Here is a 27,686-nt window from a genome sequence, read left to right as displayed (position 1 = left end):
GTCTTCATCTATATTCTATATAGCTTCAGTTAAAGAGTCAGGCTGACTCTCATAGCCACAAGAAGGAAAGAAAAAAAAATCTTCTTTTACATTCTCTAATAACCTTCAGGAGCAGTGAACTAAGCACTGACAATGGTCTCACAATCATTTGTGAAATATCCTCAATGTTACATGCTTTATTTGGGTAACAAATGTGCTGTGCAGGCAGCAACTATAGTTTTCTCCCATGCCTTCCCTTCACCAAGAGTGTTCCTGAAAGGAGATGGCAGAGCACAAAAATGTTGCCTTGTGTAGAAAAAAGACTTCCTGTGTGATCAAAGGCAGGATTTTCTCTCCCCAAAGGATTGATATGTTTCTAAATCTGTTAACTTTTAATTACTACCTGAGCATGCTGGCTGAGCGCCATCAACATCTCTATTAAAATTCAATTTATCCCCATCATAACTAATTTTTCTGCCCCAGCTTGGTCGCCAGTAGCCCTCAATTTCCAGGCAAGATGTCCAAAATCTTCTCTCATGCACTAAAATTCCAAAGAAAAAATGTTTGCATATGTGCGCGCATGTATGCATACATTAAAGAATCTGACTAATGGGCTTAATTTCTAAAGTGTCCTCAAATCTCTGTGTTCTAAAAATGAGAAGATTACATAGTTATATGTACTAGATGTAATGATATGATGGAATTAATTTCATATAGATATCTGTGCTTATTATATGGATCTTTCTTTTTGTTCATTAAGATCTACTTTTTGTTATATGAAGTGCATTTTAATTAATATATTATCTACTTTCTTTTTTTGTTCTTTTTGTTTACTGTATAATCACTATTTGTTTGCTTCACCTATGTGTGTGTGTGTACATATATACACACATATACATATATACACACAAACATATATATACACACACACATACATACATATATATATACACTTTGTATATGTATATATGCATGTGTGTGTGCACACACGTATGTAGTGTGTGTGTGTGTTTGTGTGTATGATTCCAAAATTGGATCAATGTTTGAGAGTGTATGCAAATGCCCCAATATACAAAATGCTGACACTGGGCCTTTAATAGGATGAGACAATGGATTGATATCAGGTTTGGACAAGAAGTTAATTTGAAAAGGGATTTAAATGATCAAATGATCAATAATCTTATTAACACTGCTACAAAATTCGACTTACATTCCTTCTGCTAACAATAATATCCTGGATAGAGAAAGAAAAGATTAATTGAAAAATATAGTCATTTCAGGCAATATTATTTCATAGTCAACCAGAGCTTTGCACATTGTCAAGTTTATCCATCCAAACATGTCACAGGCTGTAGGTGTGGGAGGGAGTTACTATGTGTGAAAATCTGTGCTTGGGATCTGAACCAATTTTTTAGGGAGTAGCTATGGGGGGGGGGAATCGATTAAATAAAAACTGCACAATTCCTTTTCGATTGCTTCCAGTTTTCACCAAGACAAAGTTTCAATGGTAGACAGTTTTATCTTGGGAAGCAAGAATATTTTGGATGGGAAAGAAAGAACTGACATTACAGTTATTATAGGCTAGGCCACCAAGGAATAGGTTTGAGGGCCATCTCTGTTGGACTGGACACTATAAGGTTCTCTTTCTCTACTTTTCCATTGGGGCAGCTTCAAGAGAGTACAGCCGCCTGCATGATATTCAATCTTTCTCACATTATTTTTTCATTCTTCTCCTTCTACATATGCAAGCTTTTACTGCCCTCTCCCAGTTCCTTTCATTTCCCTTGTCCATCACCATTCAGGAGAGCCCTCTGAGTACACATTTCTTCAAAGTATCTGTCTACAGGTGCCTGACATTTCATTCCAACTGCAAGTGGATTTTATTTCAGAACAAGAGGAAACTTTATTTGCACACTGACTGAGTGAATAGATGGGGGGAGATAAAGAGCAATTTAAATCTCTTTTTTATTCATGTCCCTCTACATTTTATGCCTCTATATTTTTTTCTCCATTTACCATTCCTATTTCCAGCTGCCTTATCTCTTTCTTCCTGCCTTTCTATCCCAGAAAGAAAGAAAGAAAAAAAAAAAACAGAAAAGAAAAGACCATTCTGATCATGGCATTTGTCCCCAACCTCACCTCTACCTCCACAAAGAAAGGAAAGAGAAAGAAGAAAATAAATAATTGGGTTAAAATAGAGATCTGTTACAGGGAAGGAGGGAAAATCTGTAATGGGTTTTTTTAGATATAGGGAAAGAAAGATGATATCTCTGGGTCCTTTTAATTTTAGTTTTGAAAGCAGATATCGATAGTCCTTGGCTTATGATTACAATTGAGCTCAAATTTTCTGTTGCTAAGCAAGGCAGTTTTTAAATGAGTTTTACCTCATTTTATGACCTTTCTTGGCACAGTTGTTAAGTGAATCACTGCAGTTAATTGAATCATTTGGTCATTAAGCATATCTGGCTTCCCCCATTGTGCTGCCTTGCTCACTCACTCACACACACACACACATAACTGTGGTATAGTGAGTTTATTAATATTCCCCAGCAATTCCCTTCACCAAAAACTGAGAACTGTCTCAATCAATTCCAGCCACGAGAAACCAAGGTTAGTCCACAGAGCAATGGGCCAATAATCCAAGACGCTTGAAAGTTACTCAAACAAAATAACTTCACCAGGCAAACTTAAATTCACACACAAGAGTTCTCATGGGGTGTGATTCAATTCCAAACATGGTATAAATCCAGAGTGAAGCAGGAATCACGACGACCAAACACACATAGCTAGAAAATAAACAGGTTCCCAGCAAAGCCTCCATCTGTCTGCTGTGATAAATAGCCAGCTTTCCAAATAGTGCAGCCCATCAAGACAGACAGGGCCCTCTTTTCTTCAGTAGTCTGGCTGACCTCTACTGCTCCTGCCTTTTCTCTGCCCTACATGTTCTCAGATCAGGTGCAGAAGGCAGTTCCTCCTCCTCTTTGCTGACCGTCAGCCACTGAAAGCTATCCCCAGCTGGAGCTTCAGCTAAATCCCTTCTGGACAGTTGTTCAGAGCCATCAATCAACTTAGTTCCTGACATGCCAGGAATTGGCTCATCCTCCCTTGAGTTAACATCTGAGGAGGTATCTGGGGAATCATTCAAGGGAGACATCACACCTGTTGACTTTGCTTGTCAGAAGCCAGCCGGGAAGCTTACAAATGATGATCAAATGACCCTTGGACAGTACAACTGTACCATAAATACATCCCAATTGCAAAGTGCCTGAATTTTGATTACATGACCATGGGAATGCTACAACAGTCATAAATGTGAAAACAGTCATAAGTCATTTTTGTTGTTATTGTAACTTCGAACAGTCACTAAATGAATGATTGCAAGTTGAGGACTATCTGTGCTTTCTGGGCTATGCTTGGGCTTCCCAGAGAAATTTCTGCAGGATTTTTGGTGAGAGGAAGATATCTATCCTTCTCCTTAATTAAAAGGAGATTGCTCTTTACTGTATGGAAGTAGAAACATCTAGCTTCTGATCAAAAGCATGCTTACCAAATTCCTGTTGGCAACTAAAAACATTTTTTGGCTATTATTCAATGACATTCAGTCATGTGAAAAAAAATAAGTACACCCCACTGAAGGCTTTGACTTTTTCAACATACAGCCATCTGACCTTCACTGAACAATTATGATAGATAAAGGGGACATAATATAACAAATATCGCTTGCCATTTATAATTTATATTCCACTGGGTAATCTAAGTAAACATAAATGCAAATTTTGCATGTGCTAAAAGTAATCACAATACATTAGTCATTATTCAAATGCCTAACATTAAAATTGGGTGTCAATGATTAGAACATCATCAGAGAGAATCTGGGAAGAACGTGTCATATTGAAACCTTAGATACCGTAAATGCCGGCGTATAAGGCGACTTCCGCGAGTGCTGAAATCGGCACCAAAGACGGGGGTCGTCTTATACGCCGAGTCGTCTTATACGCCGGAAATACTGGTAGTTTCCGGCGTATAATACGACTTTCTAGGAATGCGGCCCGGCTATAAAGACGGGGGTTGTCTTATACGCCGGGTCGCCTTGTACGCCGGCATTTACGGTATTTGCTTTGATTTGCTCTTTGTTATTGCAGTGCAGAATAACACCATGCCTAGATTAAAAATCTCCGAGGCCTTCCGAATGACGGTTACAGATGCCTATGAGTCTGGGAACGGATTTGTAAAGATTGCCAAAAAATTGGACATCAATCACTCTGCTGTTTGAAAGATTATCCTTAAGAAGAGAAGATTTCAAGCAATGGCTAACTTGCCCAGGCTAGGTTATCCCAGCAAGTTCAGTCAGAGAACAAAACAGAAGATGCTGCAAGAAGTCTCTAAGAATCCCAGAATTTCATCACATGGCCTACGGGTAATTCTTGTCACTGTTGATGACAAAATGCAAGAGTCTGCCATTAAAAACAAGCTGCAGAAATTAGATTTTCATGGGAGGTGTGCCGGGGAAGAAACCAGTGTTATTTATTACAAAAATCAGGGCAAAGATTATAATTTGCTCCTAAAAATGTCTGTAAAGACAACGTGCTCTGGACAAACAAGGCATAGATAAAAGTTATCTGACTACAGCACCAGAAGATATGTTTGGAGAAAACCAAAGACAACATTTTACCAGAAGAACCTGATGCCATCCACAAAACACATGGTGGAGCTGCTTGGCTGAATCAGGGCTTGGGCAGATCATCATCTTAGAATCCGCTGCGAATCCTTTCTTCATTGGACCAGGATAATGTGAAACCATCTCTCAGAAGACTGATGCTTAACTGAAAGCGGACCTTGCAACATAAATCTAGTAAATCCACCAAGGAATGGCTGAAAATAAAAGCAAGAATTTGAAGATTCTGGAATGTACAGAATCCACAGGGAGGTCATGGAATGATTTGAAACAGACTCGGCATGCAAGAAACCCCTCAACTTTGCATATCTGAAAAAAAATCTGCATGGAGGAGTGAGGAAATTTTTTTTCTCAGAATAGTAGATATTTTAAAGAAATGTCTATGTGAGGTTGTTTCAGTCAAAAGAGGAAATGTGAGGTATTAGAGCCGAGAATGTACTTTCTCCACAGAAGTAACAGAAAAGTCATATCTGTTAAATGGTTGTTGAACAAATGATTGAGATTTTTTGGATAGTTTAGACAGTATCTTTATCTTTACATATTGTTTGAATGAAGATAAAATATGGATACGTCTACATATATTAAAAAAAGGCTTAACATAGGGCATATTTACTTTTTCATATTACTCTAATTCAAAAGCACATTTATATACTTTGCTTAGGATTTCAAGGCCAGTTCATAAATTATATCCTCTTTACAGTGCTATAAGCCGGATGTTGTGAGATGCAAGTAACCAGGAATAGGAATCAAATTCAAAACGTTAAACATTTACTATACAAGTATCCGGTTTACTGCCAGTTAAGCTAAATTGGCACTAGGTAAGGGTCAACAGAATGCATGGGTCACTGGTAGCTGTGCATTGATTCCAAACTGATGATACATTTAACCCTGTCCTCAGTCTCAGCCTGCTTATCTCGTATAGCTGTAAACAATGTGCATATTATGAATATACCCTCTCAGACTTTTGACTAGTTTTTAAATTTAGAATATCCTGGCTTGCAGTAATAGAGGTAAAACATATGGATGTACATTTTACTTGTCTATGCATTCTGGATCACATCATTCTCTACTAATTATTTCATTTCAGAAGCTATTTCCCAATGTTATCTTTTATAACCTAATTCACAATGGCAGACCAAAAATGAAGGAGAGAGGGAGAGGGAGGGAAGGAGGGAGGGAGGGAGAGAGAAAGAGAGAGAGAGAGAGAGAGAAAGACAGACAGACAGACAGACAGACATAGCTTCAGCACAGAAGAAAGCAAAATCAAAAAAGACAAGTGATTTGTATAATTTACAGCCCCATGATGATGCTACTTAATGGGTCATTTTAATCCTAACGCAGGCAAAGACGCACAGAAGGCTCTACAATGTTTGTAGCATTTATAACTTTCACATTTGCTGTTTTTCAAAGCTTCCATGAAAAGTTTTAAAAGTTCAAAGAAAATCTGTAAAGCTTAGTTGGGTGACTACATTATTTGCTATTTAACATTTTTAAGTAACTTAAGTAAATAACTGTTTCTATTGGTGAAAGCATATGATTATACTGTGCCATCACAAATGAAAAGTGAATGGAAAAAAAAAGTATTTTCCTCTCCTTTACCCCAAAAAACCCAAACAAATAATCTACTCTGAGGTATTATCACTATCTAGGCTAAAGAATCAATATGGTTAATTAAGGGGAGCACATTGGGTTATTGTAACATGTTTATAATTATAATTATCAACATCACATTAAACTTGAAAATATTACAATTAGCATTGTTTTAAAATAACAGTAGTTGTTAGTATTATATATCAAGAGGGATATACCTGTCTTACTATTTTATTTAAAAAGTACTATGTAGTGTTTTAAAAAACCTTAGCTCTTACACAAAAGACATTATGTGTGTGTATGTGTATTTATATGTGTGTTTATATATATATATGTATGTGTATGTGTGCGTGTATGAAAATAAATAAAAAAGTAAAAATGCTATACCAAACTACCAAATAAGAGAAAATAAAATTAAGCTAGAGGCTTAAAGGTAGAAATTCAACAAGGGATTTAATTCAAAAGCTTAAATTCAATTCAAATTCAAATAAAGGTTTGATTCAAAGAGTGATGCAGAAATGTTTGATCCAAAGAGTGATGCAGAAATAAACATGAAACATTCAAACACTGGATCCAAATGGTAGCCTTTATAACAGTTCTGGGTAAAAACTAAATTATAGGAAAAGAATTACAAGACTGATGGTTAGGTAACAGAATCTAGTGATTTTTTTTTTTCCTTTATACAGATGATCTTCAAAACTTTTGAAGGAGGACCAGCATAAAGCCCAAGGTCAAGAAAGATTAGCTCCAAATACTATGACATGTGACATCCTCAGGACATAAATTTTAAATATTTTTTTTAAAAAATAATAATAGATTTCTGTGGCTATCTCTGTAATGATTCTGAGCAGCATACAATATTAAAAACAGTTAAAATACTGTCACCAATAAGCATAATAAATATCTGGTGATAAGTGCCTCTGACCACAGGAAACACTGAACGCAAATGGTAGCTTTTTATTACAGCTTTGGGTAGAAACTAAATTATAGGGAAACATTTACAAGAGGAAGGATTAGGCAGTAGAATCCAGAGATATTTTTCCCCTTTGTACAGATGATCTTCAAAAGTTTTGAAGAAGGACCAGCATAAAACCCTGGGTAACTCCAGGTCCTATGACATATGATATCTCCAGGGTACCAATAACACAAAAAAGTTCCTGTAACAGGTCTATTGCACACTTTTGCCCAGTGGAGGGAAGAAGAGTCCAGTTTTAAGTATCTGATTAAACAAGGTCAGAATAGGGACCATTTAGATCTCTGGGGGGATGCTACATTATTCTGAACAGAAGGTTCTGTGTAGGGGAGACCTACCTCCTTGTCCCTTCAGATGACACTGTTTAATCAATGGGATCTAAAGCATGCCAACTCTTTCCAAACATACAGGACAGGCAGAAATTACAGGAGATAGGAGGTATCTCAAATAACCAGGCCTTCTATGTCACGAAGGGCTTTATGGATGATAATTAGCACTGTGAATTCTATCTGGAAGCCAACTTGTAATCAGTGCAGAGCATAAAGCTCAGGTTTACACATGCACACTGTGATGTGGCATGACCATAACTCATTCATTCATTCATTCATTCATTCATTCATTCATTCATTCATTCATTTTCTGCCTGTACTATTGCCATCTGGATCAGCTGCAACTTCTAAGTGGTCTTCAAGGACAGCCCCATATTGCATATTGCAGTAGTCCATACACTATGGACCATTCATGTTTTAATTCAAGCAGTTGAAAAAGTGAAAAATAGCCCAGTCCCAAAAAAAGATTTGGAGATTTGCACATTTTTGGATGGGAAGGCCAATTTTTTTTTATAATTCATTAGTACTCCTAGATATAGAGCATAGATAATGGGCACCTGTACCAGCGACCACTTGCATGACTTTCACAATCTTTAGATTCTAGATTGGAATTAGGAAATTTAATCTTCCGTAATTTTATAGCACATCTGTGTTTTCATTTTAAAAAAATCAGTGCACAAACCATTTATACACAGAGAGATCCTTAGAGAAATGCATAAACAATACTTACAAATCAGCAGATTTTTTTTTTAAAAAAATTATTAATTTTATGTAGGGCTAAAAAATTTGAGCTTCAAAAAAACCAGGGGTTTCAAACTTGTAGCCTGTAGCACTGCAGGTGGCCCATCAAATCATTTTCTAAACTTGCCCCTGAGGGTTTCATGAAAGCGGTCAGGGCCACAGTTCAGCAGGCAAGATGGTGGACTGAGGCCCTGGCCCTGGCTAGGGGATTAGGAATAGAGTCAACCCTCAGCCTACCCAGTCTGGGGGTGGAGTTAATTTTTCTAAGCCAGTGTTTCCCAAACTTGACAATTTTAAGGCATGTGGACTTCAACTCCCAGAATTCCACAGCTAGCATTGCTGGCTGTGGAATTCTGGGAGTTGAAGTCCACATGCCTTAAAATTGTCAAGTTTGGGAAACACTGTTCTAAGCCAAAGCTGTAGTAAGGAGAAACTCAGGGAGGTGGTCGTGCCAAAGGGGAGTAAGAAAGGAGAGGAAAGAACTCATTGTTCCGAGGAATCTCACAGTTGGTAGGCAGTGGTGAGATCCATGATCCTTGTATAGAGGGATGGTCCACACCCAAGACCAGCTGTGGTAGAAACTGGGAAGATATCTCTTTCTGGGATGATGATGATGATGATGATGATGATGATGATGATGATTGTTATGTCCCGAGCCTTTGCAAACGGCTCGGGCGTTTGCAGGCAGTCCCGGGCAGGTGCAAAGCTGCCCGGGACCAGACAGGCTGTCGCCAGCGCCGTGCGCATGCGCGGGTGCTGGCGCGGGAAAAGTAACCCATTTACCCGGGAGTTGCCTATATAAGAGGCTGCGAGGCGTTGGGCGAGGCTGAAGCCATCTTCCTGTAAGCTGAACGCTGAATAAATGAAACTGAGAACTCCAGCTGCTTCTCGTGTCTGTTTTCCCGCCACGGACTCAACAATGATGATGACAACGATGATGATAATGATTTTGTTGCTTTGCATGTACACAGAGTTTCTACACTGAAGACAAATTCTTTGTGTCTAATCACACTTGGTCAAATAAAGTATTCTATTCTAAAGTTTTCCACTCTTTCTTCTACAGGAGCCTTAAGCTACTGTCTAGGCCAGGGGTCCCCAACTCCCGGTCCGTGGACCAGTACCAGGTTGCAGCATGCCGGCAATTGGTCTGCATAAATAAGCCAAGCCCCATCCATGAGGTGCAGACAGAATACAAAACCACGCACCCGCTGGTCCACAGAGAAACCTCTCTCCCTGTTGCCCAAAAGGTTGGGGACCCTGGTCTAGGCATTCAATGAGGCTTTTCTTGGCAGCTTTCAGGGAGGGGACCCTTCCCAAGGTCCCAGCATTGCAGCAGCAGCAGCAAGAGGCCTTAAAACACGATGCCTTAAATTGGAACATGTCTTGTGCTGAATTATTGATTAGAGATGGAGAGGATGACACAGATTTACACACACTTGCACAGACAAGATGTTGGGAAGCACTTGGCTTGATTTAAAGGTAGACCTTGAGTAGCTCTGAGTTTGTGACAGTTGTTTTCTTCTCAAATTACTGAGTGAGAAAGAAATGGAAGAAAACTTTTTTTATGGGCTCCTAAGGTTGAATGGAGAGAGAGAGAGAGAGAGAGAGAGAGAGAGAGAGAGAGAGAGAGAGAGAGAGAGAGAGAGAGAGAGAGAGAGAGATTGCTGTAGGCCACAAAGCCAAGTTTCCAATCCATGATAGATAAATGATAGTAATCAGAATGAGGGATAATTAACAAGCTATTTGAAGAGGGAATAACTTTACAAAAACGTCAGTTGCAACCAGAGGCGCTTTCCATCTTCAGTGTACCAAGAGAAAACAATAATAAATTAATAGAGAAGGGCAAGTAACTCACAAATTAATAAGAAGTGAATCCTAGTTCGACAGCTGTTCTTATGTGTCTGGGAACTTGTGATGTCCGCTTTACTAATGCATAAATTGATATCAAAATGAGATATAAGTGTTAGGCATAAATCTCACAATCTATCCACAATCTATCATTTTGCTCCTTATACACTGGTAAAACCTCTGAGAAAGTAAGCCTACAGCTTATTCTGCTAAGTTCCTTCCCCAAGCTCTGGAAATCATTCTGCACAGACAGTACATCTTTTTGGGACAGATCATTAGTGCCAAGATGTACAATAGCCTCCACATCACAGTCCTTGCTGCCATTCTTGATTATTTTAGAAATACGCTTCTTGTCCCTACTGGCAGTAGCACCTGGAAGACACCTGACCTCTTTCAAAGCCTCTGTGTCCTTTCCTAAATTTACATCCCTTATAATTGAATCACCTACCAGAAGGTAGCTTCTCTTTTTGGGAGCCTTTCTATTTTTGCATGACTGATGTGCAATACCTGATTCACACTTCTCCCTGTCAAAATCTAGTTCTTCATCTCGGACCACAATCCCCTGCTTATTTGAGTTATCTTCACAAATACCTTTACCAGTCTCCTTAATGTCCCTATTAAGGTCAGCAAGGGCACTGTAGCTGTTGTGCAGGGACACAGCGAAAGCTTTGTGTTTATGGTTCACAGCTCTCACCCTGCCAGATCCCACGGTTGTCCACACTGCCCTTTTCCTGCAGGATCTTTGTGGTAAAGGGGGCTGATAGCAGGGAGGCTTACTAGAGTAGAGGGGCTGAACTGGACACCTAATTTCTGCCCGAAGAGCACGGATTACAGACCCTAGGTAAATGATCTGTCCTTGTAGGCTAGTGATTTGTTTACAGATTGTGTAAACAAAGTGACAAAAATTAGTGGATCAGAGGAATGCTGTGGACATAATTTACTTGGACTTCAGTAAGGCATTTGATAAAGTAGATCACAACCTACTACTTGACAAGATAGAAAAACGTGGGGTAGACAGAATCACCACCAGATGGATCCGTAGCTGGCTGACCGGCCTACTCAGCGAGTGGTCCTCAATGGAACTGCATCTATATGGAGGGAAGTGTGTAGTGGGGTGCCCCAGGGCTCTGTTCTGGGCCCAGTACTCTTCAACATCTTCATCAACGATTTGGATGAAGGGATAGATGGGGAACTCATCAAATTTGCAGACGACACCAAGCTGGCAGGAATAGCCAACACTCCAGAAGACAGGCTTCAGATACAGAAGGATCTGGACAGACTCGAACACTGGGCACTAACTAACAAAATGAAATTCAATGGTGAAAAAAGCAAGGTTCTACATTTAGGCAAGAAAAACCAAATGCACAAGTACAGCATAGGTGGCACCATGCTCAATAGTAGTAACTGTGAGAGGGACCTCGGAGTCCTAGTAGACAATCACTTAAATATGAGCCAGCAGTGTGCTGCAGCTGCCAAAAAGGCCAACACAGTGCTAGGCTGCATTAACAGAGGGATAGAATCAAGATCACGTGAAGTATTAATGCCACTCTACAATGCCTTGGTACGGCCACACTTGGAATACTGCATCCAGTTTTGGTCACCACGATGTAAAAAGATGTTGAGACTCTAGAAAGAGTACAGAGAAGAGCAACAAAGATGATTAGGGGACTGGAGGCTAAAACATATAAGGAACGGTTGCTGGAATTGGGTATGTCTAGTTTAACAAAGAGAAGGATGAGGGGGGACATGATAGCAGTGTTCCAATATCTCAGGGGCTGCCATAAAGAAGAGGGAATTAAGCTATTTTCCAAAGCACCTGAAGGCAGGACAAGAAGCAATGGGTGGAAACTAATCAAGGAGATAAGCAACCTAGAACTAAGGAGAAACTTCCTGACAGTGAGAACAATTAATCAGTGGAACAGCCTGCCTCCAGAAGCAATAAATGCTCCAACACTGGAAGTTTTTAAGAAGAGACTGGACAGCCATTTGTCCGAAATGGTGTAGGGTTTCCTGCCCAAGCAGGGGGTTGGACTAGATGACCTCCAAGGTCCCTTCCAACTTTACTATTATTATTATTATTATATATAAGAAAAATATCCGACTAGAGTTGAAATTAATTTTAGCCCACAATTTGAAAATATAAAAACAGGAAAATAAATTACAAATCAAAAACACAGAAGCATTTTATGTTGGTGAGCTTTAGTTTGTGCATGTGTGAAATAACAGTTTATTTCTTTTCATCCAATGCTATACTGCCTTATCATGGTGGGTGGGGGGGTGGAAGCAGATGTTTCTAGGAGGGATGAGTGAGAAATGCTAGGGATGTATGCCAAGAGCATACAGCTCAAACAAGGCTATTCCCAGCTACCTAAATAGCAGACAGCATATTAGACAGAAGTGATACAGAAAGATACTGGAGGCAGATACAAAGGTATCATTTCATACTGTGCAGGACAAGACAAAGATAAACTACTTTTGTATTTTCCTGAAAAATTACACCAATAATCAATATAAACTGATTTATATTTATAACATTAGATGAGGGAAGCCTAAGGCTGGATGTCACTCAACACACTATTGAGGAAGAGCTGAAGATCTTTCAGAATGCTAATGGGGTTTCTAAAATGGCTAGATAAAAGCTTTTGGTAAGTCTAGTAGCTGATGTTGCCCTGCAGGAAAATAAAATCCAAAGCTGCAAAGACAGAATTATTGTGGGAACATGTAACATAGGAGACATGAGCATGGAAAAAGTTAACATAAGAAAGATGAAATGAATTGATTACACATTTACATATTTGGTATCAGTGAATTGAAATAGAAATGGAACTGGACCCTTTCAAACAGAAGATCATACTACACAGGACATGAAAAACAAAGAAGGAACAGCATTGTATTCATAATCAGGAAGAAGATAGAAAGGATAGTCCTTGGGCACAATCAAGTCAACAACCAGATAATATCAATTAAACTTTTCAGACAAGCCTTTAATATATCAATTACCCAAGTTTATGCTCTAACCACTGATGCAGAAGAGGAGTTTGCTGGTCAAGTTCAATCTGAATTCAATAGAACATGCAAGCAAAATATATTGTTTTACTGTATAGTTTAGGAAACTGAAATGAGGTTAAAAAAAAGACATCACTTTCTACCAATCCAATTATTTCCTTATTTGTAAGATAGTCTTCCAACAACTAAATGACATCAATATGCATGAACATCACCAGACAGAATAAAACAGAAGTCAAACAGATAATAATATTGGTAGAAGAAGGTGGAAAATCTCATTTGCAGCAGGAAAGACATTGCCAAGGGCTGAGATGTGGAACAGATCACAAACTGTTCATGTGCAAACTCCAAATCAAGCTAAAGCTGCAGAACAAAGCCAACACCCTGGCCAACAAATTGAAAGCTGTCAGTCTTTGTAACAATACCAAAAATGGGAGATTTGACAGAATGTGCAAACTATTGTACAATATCATAATTTCACATACTATGGTAACAGGTTTAAGATTATCTAACACAGATTAAAAACCAAAATATATTATTACCGCTGCATGTTGGGATAATAGAGAAAGCCAAAGAATAGCCCCCCCCAAAAAAACACTATGTGCTTCATTGAATATAGAAAGGGTTTAATTGTGCAACCCTGTCAAGCTGTTGAATGTGCTTATGAAAATGGGAATCCCAGAACATCTCATTATCCTCATGGGAAATTTGTACACAGGCCTGCATGTGATAGGCCAAATGTGGCGAAACAGACTGGCTCTAGGTTGACAAAGGAATAGGAAAAGACTGTATTCTCTAACCTTATGTATTCAACATATACTATATGTAGAATAATGTATAGGGTGTACCAAAAGTCATGACTCATAGGCAATTTATTATATAAATTACATTAAATGTTGAAACTGGTTCTTATTTACTTTTAAACACTTCCTTAATGAACTTTGAACGTCCATGAGTACAGTAACATTTTCCCTGGAAAAAAACATTAATTAATAAAACATATTGTGATTGCTCTAACTTTTAATACATCTTATATATAAAGGAATCTGGATTGGAAGAAAATGATCATGGTTTAGAACTGTAGGAAAAAAACTTCCACTATGATGATGATAGAGATCTGATAGCTGCAAATGAAAATGTGCAAGTTCTTGTGTAATGAAAGTCAAGGAGTAGAGTGAAAGAATGAGATTAAGTTAAAATATAAAGAAGCCAAACTAGTGACAAAAGATGCAGCAACTGGTCTTAGAAGTTAGAACTGACACTTGACAATAACAAAGTGGTGAATAGCTTCTGTCTTTTAGGATTGACTCTCAACAATGAAGGGACCAGTGGTCAAGAACTGCATCACAGACAACAACCTGGCCTCGGAAAATATTCTGATGTGTGAAGATGTACTTATCTCTACAAAGATCTGAATCATGCAGACAATGTTTTTTCCTATGATACTCTATGGAAGGACACATTGCATGTTGGAGGAATACAGAAACAGTATTGATCCTTTTGAACTTTTTTGTTGGAGACTCAGAAGACTTCTGAGATTATCTTGGATAGATAAGAAAATGAACAAATGAAACATAGAACAAATCTATTCAGAGTCCTCACTCAACGTACAAATAGCCAGACTAAAATCATCATATTTTGACATATTATGCGAAGACCTCTGCTGCAAAAGATGGGAAAAAAAAAAGAAAAAGAAAATGACCAACAGCAATAAATGCATCATTGGAAGATTTGAAGGATCAGGGTTAGGACAGAGAATCTTTTTATGCAGAAATTTACATGAAGAAGATCTATACGATAGGAGTAGACACAGACTTTATAGCGCATAACCAGTCAGGATTTCTGGTGTGCTGATTTTGTATGCAATTTGTTTCAGTTTTAAACTATTAATGCAGGATACCCTCTGCAAACCAATTTAGTTAAAGGTATCTTTTGTTCTTTGTACAAAAGATGCTTGATGACATGGTAGAATACAGGAATAAGAGAAGGAAGGGAGGTTCTGTTTGAAAGTAAGTTATCTGATTGTGAAATATTAATTATGTCTACCTCATCAGTAACAAAACAGACTGGACATTAAAGTGCTGAGAAACTGAAAATGCACAATCTACCCATTTAAAAGACTATCCGCCTGTGGAATAATGGTTTATATCCATCTTCTTCAAGAGAGTTCCTCCCCTCTAGGACTCTTGTTTTTAAATCAGTATTAAGAAAGCAGAATCTAGAGATAAGGAGCCAGCTTTTATAAGTAAATAAAGTGGCTTAATAAATGTGGTGTCAAAATTACTTTCCTTGATTGCTTCAAGGGATAGAAGGAGAACTATGTAGACTGAGTGATTCTTGATTAACAGTCTGTACATAGAACAGGAAATTCTTTTTAGCTTGTGAGATAGGCAAAATTAATCTTGGCAAATAAGGGCTCAATATAGCTTGCCTGAAGAAATTCTTCTCATTTTGGCTTTTACAATTCATACAAGTCCAACCCACTCATTTAATTGTCTGCTTTTGTCACTGTTAGCATTTTAGACTATGACAAAAACCCTTATCTATTTTGCATTATTCTTTGTATGGAAGAAACAGCATGGAATCTACTTCTCTGCTAATCTTTTTAGATACTATGTAAGAAGATAAATTGATTATAAATCCAGGATGACCCTGTGAGCAAATCTGAAGTTGCAGATAATACAGGTCCCAACGGAGTAAATGAGAAGCAGTTACAGGGATGTTCACAGCAGAAATTCCTGACAATCTTTGACATACCTGTATTCGAGTGAGAACTTGGTTAACTCTCTGTTGTCATGTAGCCATTTGAATTCCAAAGGCCAACTCCCTTCTGCCATGCAGGTGAGCACCAAACGATTTCCCTCTAGATGAACTTGAGTGCGCACTGGCTCTGTCTTGAAATATGGGGAAACATCATCTGAAACGATAAAGAAAAATGTGTTAAACCTGTGCATTCTTCACCACATATAAGATCCTCAATATTGGATCAGACAAGTAGCCTGTCCATCTAATATGTCGGTCTATGAATGAAAAGATACGTGCCAATTCTGAAAATGTCGGTCCTTTGTTATGTGTAAATATCTTTTCTGAAACATGTTTTACTACAGTGAGAAATCTGGAAATTGCGATGATGTATCTCTGGACCAGCCTGTTTAAAAACATACATCACTTTCAAATAGTTATACATTAATTGTAAATATGCTGCTGTCCTAAGGACACCACCATTTGATTTCAGAGACCTATTTAGTGTAACATTTATGTAAAGTGTCACCTTTAAAGCTGTATATGACACAGGGCCAGTTTAATTATGGGATTGCTTCTCTCTGAGGGTATTTTCTTGTCACAGCATGTTGGATAGGTTGGAGAATGCACTCCAGATCCTTTCCCTCAAATGTGTCATTTAGTTGGATATAGGAAGCACACCTTTTCCATAAAAGCTCCTGCTCACTGGAATATTCTTCCCCCTGGAATTCAGAAGGCCCCCACACTTTTTGACTCCTGGAAGATGATAAAAAGCTGTCTCTTCCTCTAAGCGTGGGGATAGGGTGAAGTTGAAGTCTTGGGGTTACACTTGATGTTGTAGGAGTGCAATGTCTCACGAGATTAGAATGCTGGACTGACAATCGGCAGCCTCGCTTTTGAGTCCTGTTGCTGCTGTGGGGCAGGGTGAGCTCCCGTCACACACTCCAGCTCCCATCAATGCAGCGATTTGAAAGTGGAAGATCATAAGTAGATAAAATGGGTACCACTTCAGTGGGCAACTTCGCAGGGGCACAAAAGGAGCCCCCAACTGGGCATTCCCTCGGCAATGGTGATGTCACTGGCAAATCTTTTCACCACAGAAGCACTTTGGTGCTTCCAACATGGAGGTATTAATATTACTTGATGTATTGGAGAGTGTTGGTTGATGCATCAAGTTCTGGTTGTAATGGTTTTTATTATTATTATTGTTGTGAGCCATACAGAGTTGTGACATACAGATAGTCTTTGCTTAATGACGTTTGAAGTTACAATGGGCTGAAAAACAACTTTATGACCAGTCCTCCCATTTGTGACTGTTATAGTGCTCATCTGACTGAAATTTGGGCATTTCACAGCTGCTGGGCATTTATGTCTGTGACAATATCCCAGTCACATCATTGCCGTTTGCATGCTTTAAGGCTGGCTTCTGACATGCAGAGTCAATGGAGAAGCTGGCAATGAAATTGCAAGCCCTAGTCATGTTGTAACATGCTTAATGTCCACAGATGAATCATTTCATGACCACAGCAGAAGTGATGTCATAGGTCCGGGATAGTAACATGTTTTTTTTTTTTGCTTAATGGTTGTGTCGCTTAACAACAGAGTTGCTAGCCCCAATTAAAGTAATTAAGCAAGGACTATCTGTATATGATAGTCATAAAAATAAATGCAATGCAATGCAATGCAACAATAAAATATAAAGCATTTGCTGCCACTAAACACCACCATCATATTCATACCAAAAGGTTTTCAGGATTAAAAGGAGATATTATAGGGCTTTCAATGGATGAATCACCTAACATGGCTAGATTTGAACAAGACGTCACCATACATGTTGTTCACCATTTACCAATAAGATTTTTGCTAGTTTTAAAACTGGTAACAAGTAATTGTGTGTCTCTCTCTGTGTGTGTCTAAGGGAAGTTAGCCCAGAGAAGGAAATATTAAAAGGGCAGGAAAATATATTTTTCACCAAAAGGATTTTTAAAAGGATTTTTTTTTTAAAAAAAAAGCTGAAACCAAACCTGACCCCAAATCTATCTCTCTGCCCCAAGCAGTAGCCAGCCCTATACAAATGCAAATGTAAAACCATCAGAAAGTTGGAGCCAGAGAACTCAAGAAGATAAAGAAAAAATCTGCATACCCCACCCAAATTCTAGGAGTCATTAGCCCAGCCCCAGGGAAGCAGGATATGACTTTTGGGACATAATAGGACTAACCCATTACCATCAAGTATACCAGAGAGGCACGCCTAGGCTCAGGTCAGAATACATGACATAGGTAATAGCCTCAAAGTTCATGCCACAGGAACAGGAAACTTCCAAACAAAACTCTAGAGAGGGTATAAAAAATCCCTTGCCCATGTGCTCAGCCCTTCTCTCCTTTGCTCTTTCTGCTTCTTCAATAAACTATATCCATCTTCCCAAAGCAGTCACCATGTTGCTTATTTATTCCCAGCTTGGATGAACCAGGATGAAGACTTACTTCTAACATGTCCTTATAGGCTAGTAGCACACACACATACACAAACATGCCCAAAGATTGGTATTGGCTGTGAGAAATGGAGGTTACTGCTTTCCCTCTATTTTCTTGATGAAAATTATCCCACCCCTGAAGCTGTTCTTTGCTCTACAGAGTAAAATATATAGGAGCCAGTAGGATACCTGAATGTTTTGCCTTGAGGGAGAAATAACAGCTTTTGGGATAAGGTTATTTTAATTGTAAAAACAGTATGGGAGAAAGGGTTATGCTGTTCTCCTGGGCGACAGATCCAGTCTGAATTCGGGAAGGGGGCTGTGTCTGCTATTAACATTGAAAAACACATACAGAGACGTTCTCCCAGAGAGAGGGATGTCGTGTACTTTCTCACAGATGATTCCAGGCAAAAATCATGGGAGAGCCAGAAGGAAAGAAGTAGATTATAATGGGATGAGCTTTATTTTACAATCTTCTGGGGGGGGGGAGGAAGATATTTTTTAAAAAAAAATAATCTCTATTTTGTATTAATGCCCCGACACTTTTACTCTCTAGGTATCTCCATGTATTGTCACCAATAATGGGAAAATATATTTAAGTGAAGATTATAGATTTGTCTTCTAGGTCCATTCAGAATTGGACTCAAATCATGTTGAGACAATAGGCAAGGTAACATGTGGTTTTGCTGTGAGGCAAGTCATTCAGATTTTCTGTTATTTGTTTCTACTTGTTTTAATCTTCTGTAAGCCTCTGAGAGATATTGGTGAGTGGATAGCCCTAGAAATTGCACACAGATGAGCAAGGTCAAGGAAGCAAGACAAAAAAACAAATAATAATAATAATAAAAACACCATTGGCATTGACAAATTCACCATTAATCAATTGCAAAAGGCAGCCTTACTGGGAACTGCTTCCATCCTGCGATGATATCTGTAATACCATCAAACATCTGCCTATCCCAGGTCCTTGGTAAGGACTCGATAGGTAGACAAAATGCCAAATCCAGTCTGAACATCTGGCTGACTGTCCAATGATCCATAATAATAATAATTTATAATAATAATAATACCAATAGTCATAGGCGCCTTGGGTGCAATCCCAAAACAACTGGAGCACCACTTGAACACCATTGGCATTGACAAATTCGCTATTAGTCAATTGCAAAAGGCAGCCTTACTAGGAACTGCTTCCATCCTGCGACGATATCTGTAATACCATCAAACATCCACATCTGCCTATCCCACGCCTTGGGTAAGGACTCGATAGGTAGACAAAATGCCAAATCCAGTCTGAACATCTGGCTGACTGTGATGATCCATAATAATAATAATAATGATGATGATGATGATGATGTTGGAAGGGACCTTGGAGGTGATTTAGTCCAACCCCCTGTTGAGGCAGGAAACCCTATACCATTTCAGACAAATTATATAGACAAGAATTATATAGATTTCAATAAGACATCTTTAATAATAGTATTTCAGTAAATACAGATAGCCTTCAACTTATAACCTCAGTTGGGACCAGAATTTCCAAGACTGTCTGTATTTACCCTGAAGAAACTACAGAGTAACACATGTCTACACAAGCTGTCTAGACCACTTCAAATTGCAGATAACCAAAGCAAACATCCACTGAGCCTTTACCAAAGTTTTTTTTTATATATATATATAGTTGTTTCTTCCTAATTACTGGCTTTCTTGAAAACTGTAATGAGAAACGTCTAGTGCTTAAATTCTACTAGGCTTAATGATTGCTAATGTGAACTCAGATGTTAAAGGCCTAATCTATTTGCATTGGCGGCAGTTAACAGCTATTCCTATAAAAGTATAGTACATCAGCTTAGTTCAATGATTACCATGTAGAAAATCTACTTCATTTGATGAAAAGAGAGGTGCAACATGATGCATTGTGCATTTGCTAAGATATGAAATTGAATGATTCCATATTTTCAAACCAAAGCTGAAGATAAATGTTTTGCCATGAAAACTACCACTCTTTTATTCTGGCAACATTGGCAAGATAAACAGCAGTAAATTAGACTATTTTCATCAAGTAATTAACAAGGGGAAAAACATTCTTGTGTGCTTTTTTAACAAGGTTGGTCACTTAATAATTTGACTTCAATTGACTTTTTTATTTAGAACACCACTCAAGCTTTGGAAATAAAAATAGTGCTAGGTTTCCATTTATATCTATCTAAGTAAAAAATCTGTGCATTTTACTTAAACTTGCATAGATCTGAGAAACAGGCTTTATTTGTTGAAAACTGTAAAATTTCTCTTCCATCTTTGTCTCTAACTTTTAAAAGTAATCTGATAGGAGCAGCCCTAGCAAAGACTAATTAAATCAATTTGTAATCCCCTTTTAGAAACTGATGGCAAGTCTAAACTGCTGATACTATCTGCACAATCCTATCTAATTCTCTGTGATTCTATGGACCAGTGCTCTGCACATTTTCCAATCTTGTATAGCTCCTTTCAGTTGTTTTGTGTTCTGGCTGGTGTTGGCTTTGATGGTGTCTAGCCACTGTGGTTTTTTGGCAGCCTCGTTTCCTTTTACCGCTTACCACTCCAAACATAAATACCTTTTCCAGGGAGCTGGATGTGTGACATGGCCAAAATAAGTAAGGTAGAATTTTGTGATTTTTGCCTTTTTGTGATATGTCTGGTTTTATATGCTTCACTACTTGTTTGCCTGTCACTTTTGCTGTCCAAGGAATGCTCAGGAGCCTTCTCCAACACTGCAACTCTAACAAGTCGATTTTTCCCGTCTAGTTCTTTCATGGTCCAACTTTTGCAGTTGTAGGTAGATATATGAAACATGATAACGAGGACTAATCTGCATTTGGTTGCCAGGCTGAAATACTTGCTCATCATTGCTGTTCAACCCAGTACAATTTGACACTTAATTTATGGATGGCATTCACTGATATGCTTAATCTGTGATCTTAGGGATCAACTACAGATGTACAATATTCTCTGTCTGTCTATCTATCTATCTATCTATCTATCTATCTATCTATCTATCTATCTATCTATCTATCTATCTATCTATCTATGTCACCTACGTAGACAACCTTTGGCAATATATAAAGATTGGTTCCATCCTCTTTCCCTGCCTGCCCCTTGGGTTACTTGAAGAGGAACTCTTGAGAATCCAGAAGCTAACTTTCTACTTGTTTATATTTTTTGTTGCTCCAATAAAGTTACTTCCGGTCTTTGGTCTTTGGTCTTTTTCTTTTAGACTAAAGTAGATAGCTTTGCTTTTTGCGTCACAAGCACTACAATCCTTAACTGTGTGCTTAGTTCTTGTTGTCTTTTATGCTGTGATCCAAAAAGTAAAGGTAAAGACCCTTTCCCACTGACTGCATTTCCTAGGGACCATATGGACCCATCTTTACTTGGCAACACTTCAGACACGGCTTCCCATAGCATTTTTTCCCAGGCTATCTTTTCCTTTTTAAATCTAACCTGCAATCCTCGTATTTGCTGATGGTCCTTCATGCAAGAGCGACAAGGACTGACTATGCATAACTTTTTGAGATCAGTCAAAGTCAGCTTTGTACTGCCATCTAGCCGGGTAATAAGGCCAAACAATCTTGTCAACAAAGGAGGAACAAAAATAGAATTAAAATTAAATTAAAATTAAAATCAATCCCCAAATTAGACCACCCTACGTTTATCATGACTGCATCTCCCAAGAGGGGAACACTGAACACTTCTGAATACACAATTTTTTACCGACAAGGAAATTTAAAAATGTTCACCCAATCTTCTCTGCTCTCATTGCTTGAGAGCATATTTTTCTTTGCCTTTATTAGACCGTGCCTATAAAACTGGCTTTTCTCCTGTGCACTGGGGTAAAGAGCTGGCTTTCCTCCCATCGGACCAGGATAGTAATTGAATGCTTTTTGCTCAGTGAGAATGAGCGTTTGTAATGCCCGGCCTTGGCTACATGCGTGACTGTGCTTTGTAATATTGGATTTAAAGTATATTTTAATTTGGTTTTGATTGTTTCTCATTTGTATTGATATGCACTAGTCAGAGTAATAAATTATGAATCGGGCATAATTATGATTTACGTATTTTAAAAATAAAAATAATTAAAATGTAATCTGCAAAACCATCTTATTAAAGGTTATATTAATATGCTTTTCCCATCCACGAGCAAAAACGAAAAAAAAAGTTTCTTTCTGGCCACTGCAGCTGCTCAGATGGAAAAATAACTGTTCTAGAATACGGTCACCTATTTTTAACACATGCTTTAGGATCAGAAAATAAGATGAGCCAAGAACTCCGTGATCTGTGGTTTGGAAAATGCAGTAGTGGGACGGACATCCTCTTTTTATTTTTTAGTTGACTCAGCCACTCAAATTAATGCCAGATATGGTATTGTATTTAGTAATTAAGGTAACTAGCTAACCCTCCCTCCCTATTCATTCCCGGAAGCTGTTTAAATTCAATCACACCTATGGATATGTATAGAGTAAAGAAATAAAGCCTGATTATAAAATAGGCTGCCAAGAACATGAATTTCTGCGTGGGCTGTTGTTGCTTGCTTTGGTTTCATAACCTAATTTCAATATAAAAAATTAATTCTGAAGAATGATGACCCTCTAGTGAAGCCTGATACCTAGAGATGTGTCATGTCGATTTTCCCTTAATTTATTTTTTAATTCACAAAAGTTACCAATGAACACATTTTTAGTAGTTGCCCTCTGACTCTTATGCCAGAATAAAAACTTGAGAATGGAAAAAATAAGGAAGAAATATTACTTCAATTTATTTCCAATGTTTTTTTTTGGGGGGGGGGGAAGGGTTGCCTAATTATGAAGATCCATGAATTTGCCTGGGACAGAGGGATAGTAACAGGAAAAGATGCTAGATTTTCACAGAGAAGTGATACTGCTTATGTCACTGGCTCTTAAGATCTTGTCCTGTCGCTGGATTCAATGGCTCTTCTTTACCATGAATAAAGTTAAGTCCTGACATCTTTTGAAACAAGGAAACAAGCAAATAAAAACCCATGGCCAAATGCATGCCTAGTAATTGCGTGACTCTCTTGTTAAGATTTATTCCCCTTCTAAGAGAGCAGTGCTATCACCGTATATATTTTATGGGTAAAGGGAACTGAGGCATAAATATAGAGGCATAAGGATTGTACAGGATTATTATTACACACATCAGGGAACTAAATTCATATTTTCCAAGCTGGCACACCCGCTCTCCTCCACACCTAGCATTCTGTGCCATATTATCCACAATGACACAGTTCTGATCCCTTTGCCATATTTGCGCCTACCTGAGCCATTTAGTAACCATATCAACAAGAGCTTAGAGTCCATCTAGGATTTCTCTAAGCTGCTTTGCTTCATTTATTCCCAGCTGGCTTCTTAGCATTTTAAAGACTTGTACTAGGCTTTTAAGATAGAGTGTAAAGGGCGGCGGGTAGGGGGCTGAAGAAGAGGGAAAGAAGAAAGCCCAGTTTATTTGCTATGTAAAACTGGAAGCTGAAGTGCACAGCTTCATTTTCTGTGTAACAAATGCTATTCTTTTTTTTTTTTACTTCAAAGGTGCATTCATATTTTTCCAACAGCTTTCAAATATACTTTGAACCACGTTATTTGTATTCATTTGAATCAAAAAACAAAAAACAAAAACCCCAAGCAAAATAAATAAATCCTTGACTCTTTCTCTGCTTTAGTTCCTGGTATTCTATTTGTCATAAAACAATAACAATTTGGGCCCGGGGGGATTAAATTCCTCTTTTTCATGTGGGACTAATTCAGAACCCACAAACAGCACACGAATATGTGCATACCCATGCAGAAAACGCAATGTTAAAAGGGTTTAAGCTTTTTCAAGACCCCATAGAGGGCAATTTGCAGTGAGGTATCCTTTCTATTTTATTGCTTGCATTGTCCTCACAGGCTTTTTGGAAATGGCAACAAATGAAAGAGTGTCAACTTCAAGGTGGTAAAACATTTGAAGTGTATACTTTATTCCACAGGTAAGACAGTTTCGTGCAAAGGGATCTCACAGTGTTCTGGAAAGAAAATAAAATTAGAATCGTCTTCATTTATTGATAAATGGCTGAACTCTTGACCAATATGCTATTCTCAAGGATGCTGCAGAAAGGATGTTTGAGTAATTCTCATCTATCTCATATCATTGTCTGAAAAAATCTGAAATGGACCCAGCAATTTCTGTATTTTTGATTCCATAAACTAGAATAGAGTAGAGTAGAGTAGAGTAGAGTAGAGTAGAGTAGAGTAGAGTAGAGTAGAGTAGAGTAGAGTAGAGTAGAATAATAACTTTATTGTCACTTTGAACATACACTAATCGGCATACATTAAAATGAAATTTCGTTGCATACAGCTCTCAAAGGGTCACCCCCTCCAATATACATAAATATGGCAAAAATAAATAAATAAATACAGAATTATGCATATACCCACATATATTATATGACACAAAGAAACAACACAACCTAGTTCAGATTATGTATACATCTACATGGCGAGAAAAATGAATCTTGTGAGTTTACCAAACGGATGACATAGGGAGCAAAGTTATTACAGAATTGGGTAGTCCTGCTAGAATACACGACTAAACATTTTGACAATTCCCTGATAAAGTTAGGAAATGACCCATCAATTCTTTACAGCCAGATTTCTTTTAAACAAAAGGCAACAACAGATTGTCTACAATTTTTTTTTTTTAAAAATGAAGTATTTGAACACTGACAATCTAAGGCCAGGGATAGGCCACATGTATCCTGGCACAAATTCACACCTGCGATAGCACTTTTTCCAACTTAAAATCTCTCATCCTCTATTGTATATTGATCATGTCTGATAGCTAGGCCCTTGCCGTGGTGGCGCAGTGGTCAGAATGCAATATTGCAGACTAATTCTGCCAACTGTCACCAGTTCAATTCTGACTGGTTCAAGGTTGACTCAACCTTCCATCCTTCTGAGGTCAGTAAATTGAGGATCCAGATTGTTGGGGGCAATATGATGAATCTGTAAAAGCACTGTCAAGTGGTATATAAGTTTTAGTGTTATTGCTATTCCTATTGTTCTAGGGCAGACATGTCAAACACAAGGCCTGGGGGCTGGATGCAGCATGCGAAGTGGTTTCATATGGCCCGCAAAGCCATCCCGGAAACAGTGAGGGAATGGCCCCCGCTGCCTTGGCCCTGGCCCAGGCCGGCCGGGAGCCAATGTACAATTTTTTTGGGTGGCCATCTATGCTGAAACGCATTCAGTCTTAGCTCCACAAGGGTGTCTGGAAATAGTGAGGAACCAGCCCCTGCCGTGTCAGCCCCACTCCCTGGGTGCATGCTGGGGAGGTGTCACCCTTTGTGAGGAATGAAGAAATGCACCATCACCTGGAAGTGGCCAGCAAATGGCCTCACCTACTTCACATATCTGGCTTGATGGGCTCTAGGGGAGGAGTTTCGGCAGGCAGCAGGGCGCTCTCCTCACAGCACCAAGAGCTGAGCTGGGTGGTGTGAATCTGATAAGAAGTGCAATGCTGCCTAGCCCCCAGCCTGCCCAGTTTCAGCAGGCAGCAAGGTGCAAAGTTGGCGAGCTTCACAAAACCTCTCGATGCTGTGAGGAGCGCCCCGTTGCCTGCCAAAACCACACCAACCCAGTAGGCCACAACCACTCCATCCACGCCCACCCAGTAGGCCGCACCCACCCTGGCCACATCCACCCAGCCCGAGGGCAACTGCAATGCTGATGCGGCCCTCAATGAAATTGAGTTTGACATCCCTGTTCTAGGGCTACCGAATGATTACAACGAGAAATGTAAGGACAGGGCTTGGAAAGCTGGATCAAGGACAAATGGGATAGATATACATTCCAGAATTACAGAATAATAAGAGTTGGAAGAGACCTTGGAAATCTTCTAATCCAACCCCCTGCTCAAACAGAAGACCCTACACTATTTCAGACAAATGGCTATCCTATGTCTTCTTAAAAACGTCCAGTGATGGAGCATCTGCAACCTCTGAAGGCAAACCATTCCACTGATTAATTTTTCTCACTGTCAGGAAATTCCTGCTGCACTACTTCAGCTTTCAGCCAACCTCACTCCTTCCCAAAGAAAGCATTGGAAATGTGGAAAGATTAAATATCAGATGGCTTACTTTCACTTAGAACTAATCTTGTATACCATTTTTAAAAATTTGGAAATGATATGCAGAACAACAGATTTTGTTTATTAAGCATACATTTTTTCCTTGCAAAAAAACCTCTATACACAATACATAAATGGATGATTTCGGTACCTTCCCAATACTTGAAATAGGTATATTTCCAGGGATATTATCCCTGACGTATGTCATTATCAGTTTTGTTTGTTTGTTTAGAGAAATGTGAGGATTAACAACAAGAAAGGGGGTGCTGTTGTTCTAGCAACTAGCTGTTTAAGTATTTTTATTGAATGTTAAAAATAATTCCCTTCCCCCCTTTTTTCCAAAGACTTGACAGGAACACTTGAAAGGCTCAATTGATTTTGGGGGTGCCAGAGTGGTGCATATGTCTTTATACTGGCTTGGAACAAAACAATCAAATCTATAATATAGCAGGCAGATTGAACAAGCAAGGGCAGAAGTATCAGACGTGATCAATCCACAAATTTTATACCACTGCCAATCAATCACGAGAGTGGATTTTGCATACTAGACACAGAGGCTGGAGACCCAAATAACTGATTAAATTCAAACCCGCAAGGTTTCTAATTTAAGCCCTGGAGTCCTCCATGCCTGGAAAGATATGAACTTGAATTCTTATAAATCTGACAGTTTGCTTGCCAGGGACTATCTAAGTAGCTGTGAACTTCTGTTATGGGAACATTACAATGTGCACAGAGCAAAGGACAACTGGGAATGCTGCAAGCCACTATCATATGAAAAAGAAGTTAATTAAGTGACTTGTGCAGGTCACAAGTCTTGGTCTTCTCCAGCTAAAGGTAGCCAATGCTTTGGCTGGCATTCCAGTTACTTCTATTGCCAACAGAGCTTCACTGATAGGAATACCGTAATTTCCGGTGTATAAGACGACTTTCTAAACCATGCAAATCTTCTCCGAAGTCGGGGGTTGTCTTATATGCCCAGTCATCTTATACGCCGGAAAATACCGTATTTTCCAGTGTTTAAGATGATTTTCTAACCATGAAAATCTTCTCCGAAGTTGGGGGTCGTCTTATACGCCCAGTCGTCTTATACGCCGGAAAATACGATACATTTAATGTAAGTGAGCAGTTGCAAAAAATGTAATTCTGCTGCTCAGACAAAGGAGTGCTTAGTGTTTAAA

The 27,686-nt window shown here is 38.7% G+C and overlaps 1 protein-coding gene across 4 annotated transcripts in view; it reads right to left on the bottom strand.

Annotated features, from left to right (window-relative positions):
* SDK2 (sidekick cell adhesion molecule 2) overlaps nt 1-27,686 on the bottom strand; it is a 392,527-nt gene that overhangs the window by 112,063 nt on the left and 252,778 nt on the right. For all 4 annotated transcript variants that reach the window (XM_039351954.1, XM_039351956.1, XM_039351955.1 and 1 more), the window contains exon 2: nt 15,899-16,058. In XM_039351954.1, coding sequence (XP_039207888.1) covers nt 15,899-16,058 — 160 coding nt within the window. The remainder of the gene's footprint in view (nt 1-15,898; nt 16,059-27,686) is intronic.

Source organism: Crotalus tigris, unplaced genomic scaffold (assembly GCF_016545835.1).
Source record: "Crotalus tigris isolate CLP2741 ecotype Arizona unplaced genomic scaffold, ASM1654583v1 scf7180000018376.1261969, whole genome shotgun sequence".
Taxonomy (NCBI): domain Eukaryota; kingdom Metazoa; phylum Chordata; class Lepidosauria; order Squamata; family Viperidae; genus Crotalus; species Crotalus tigris.
Note: the sequence above shows the minus strand (reverse complement) of the source record. Positions and strands in the feature narration are given on the sequence as shown.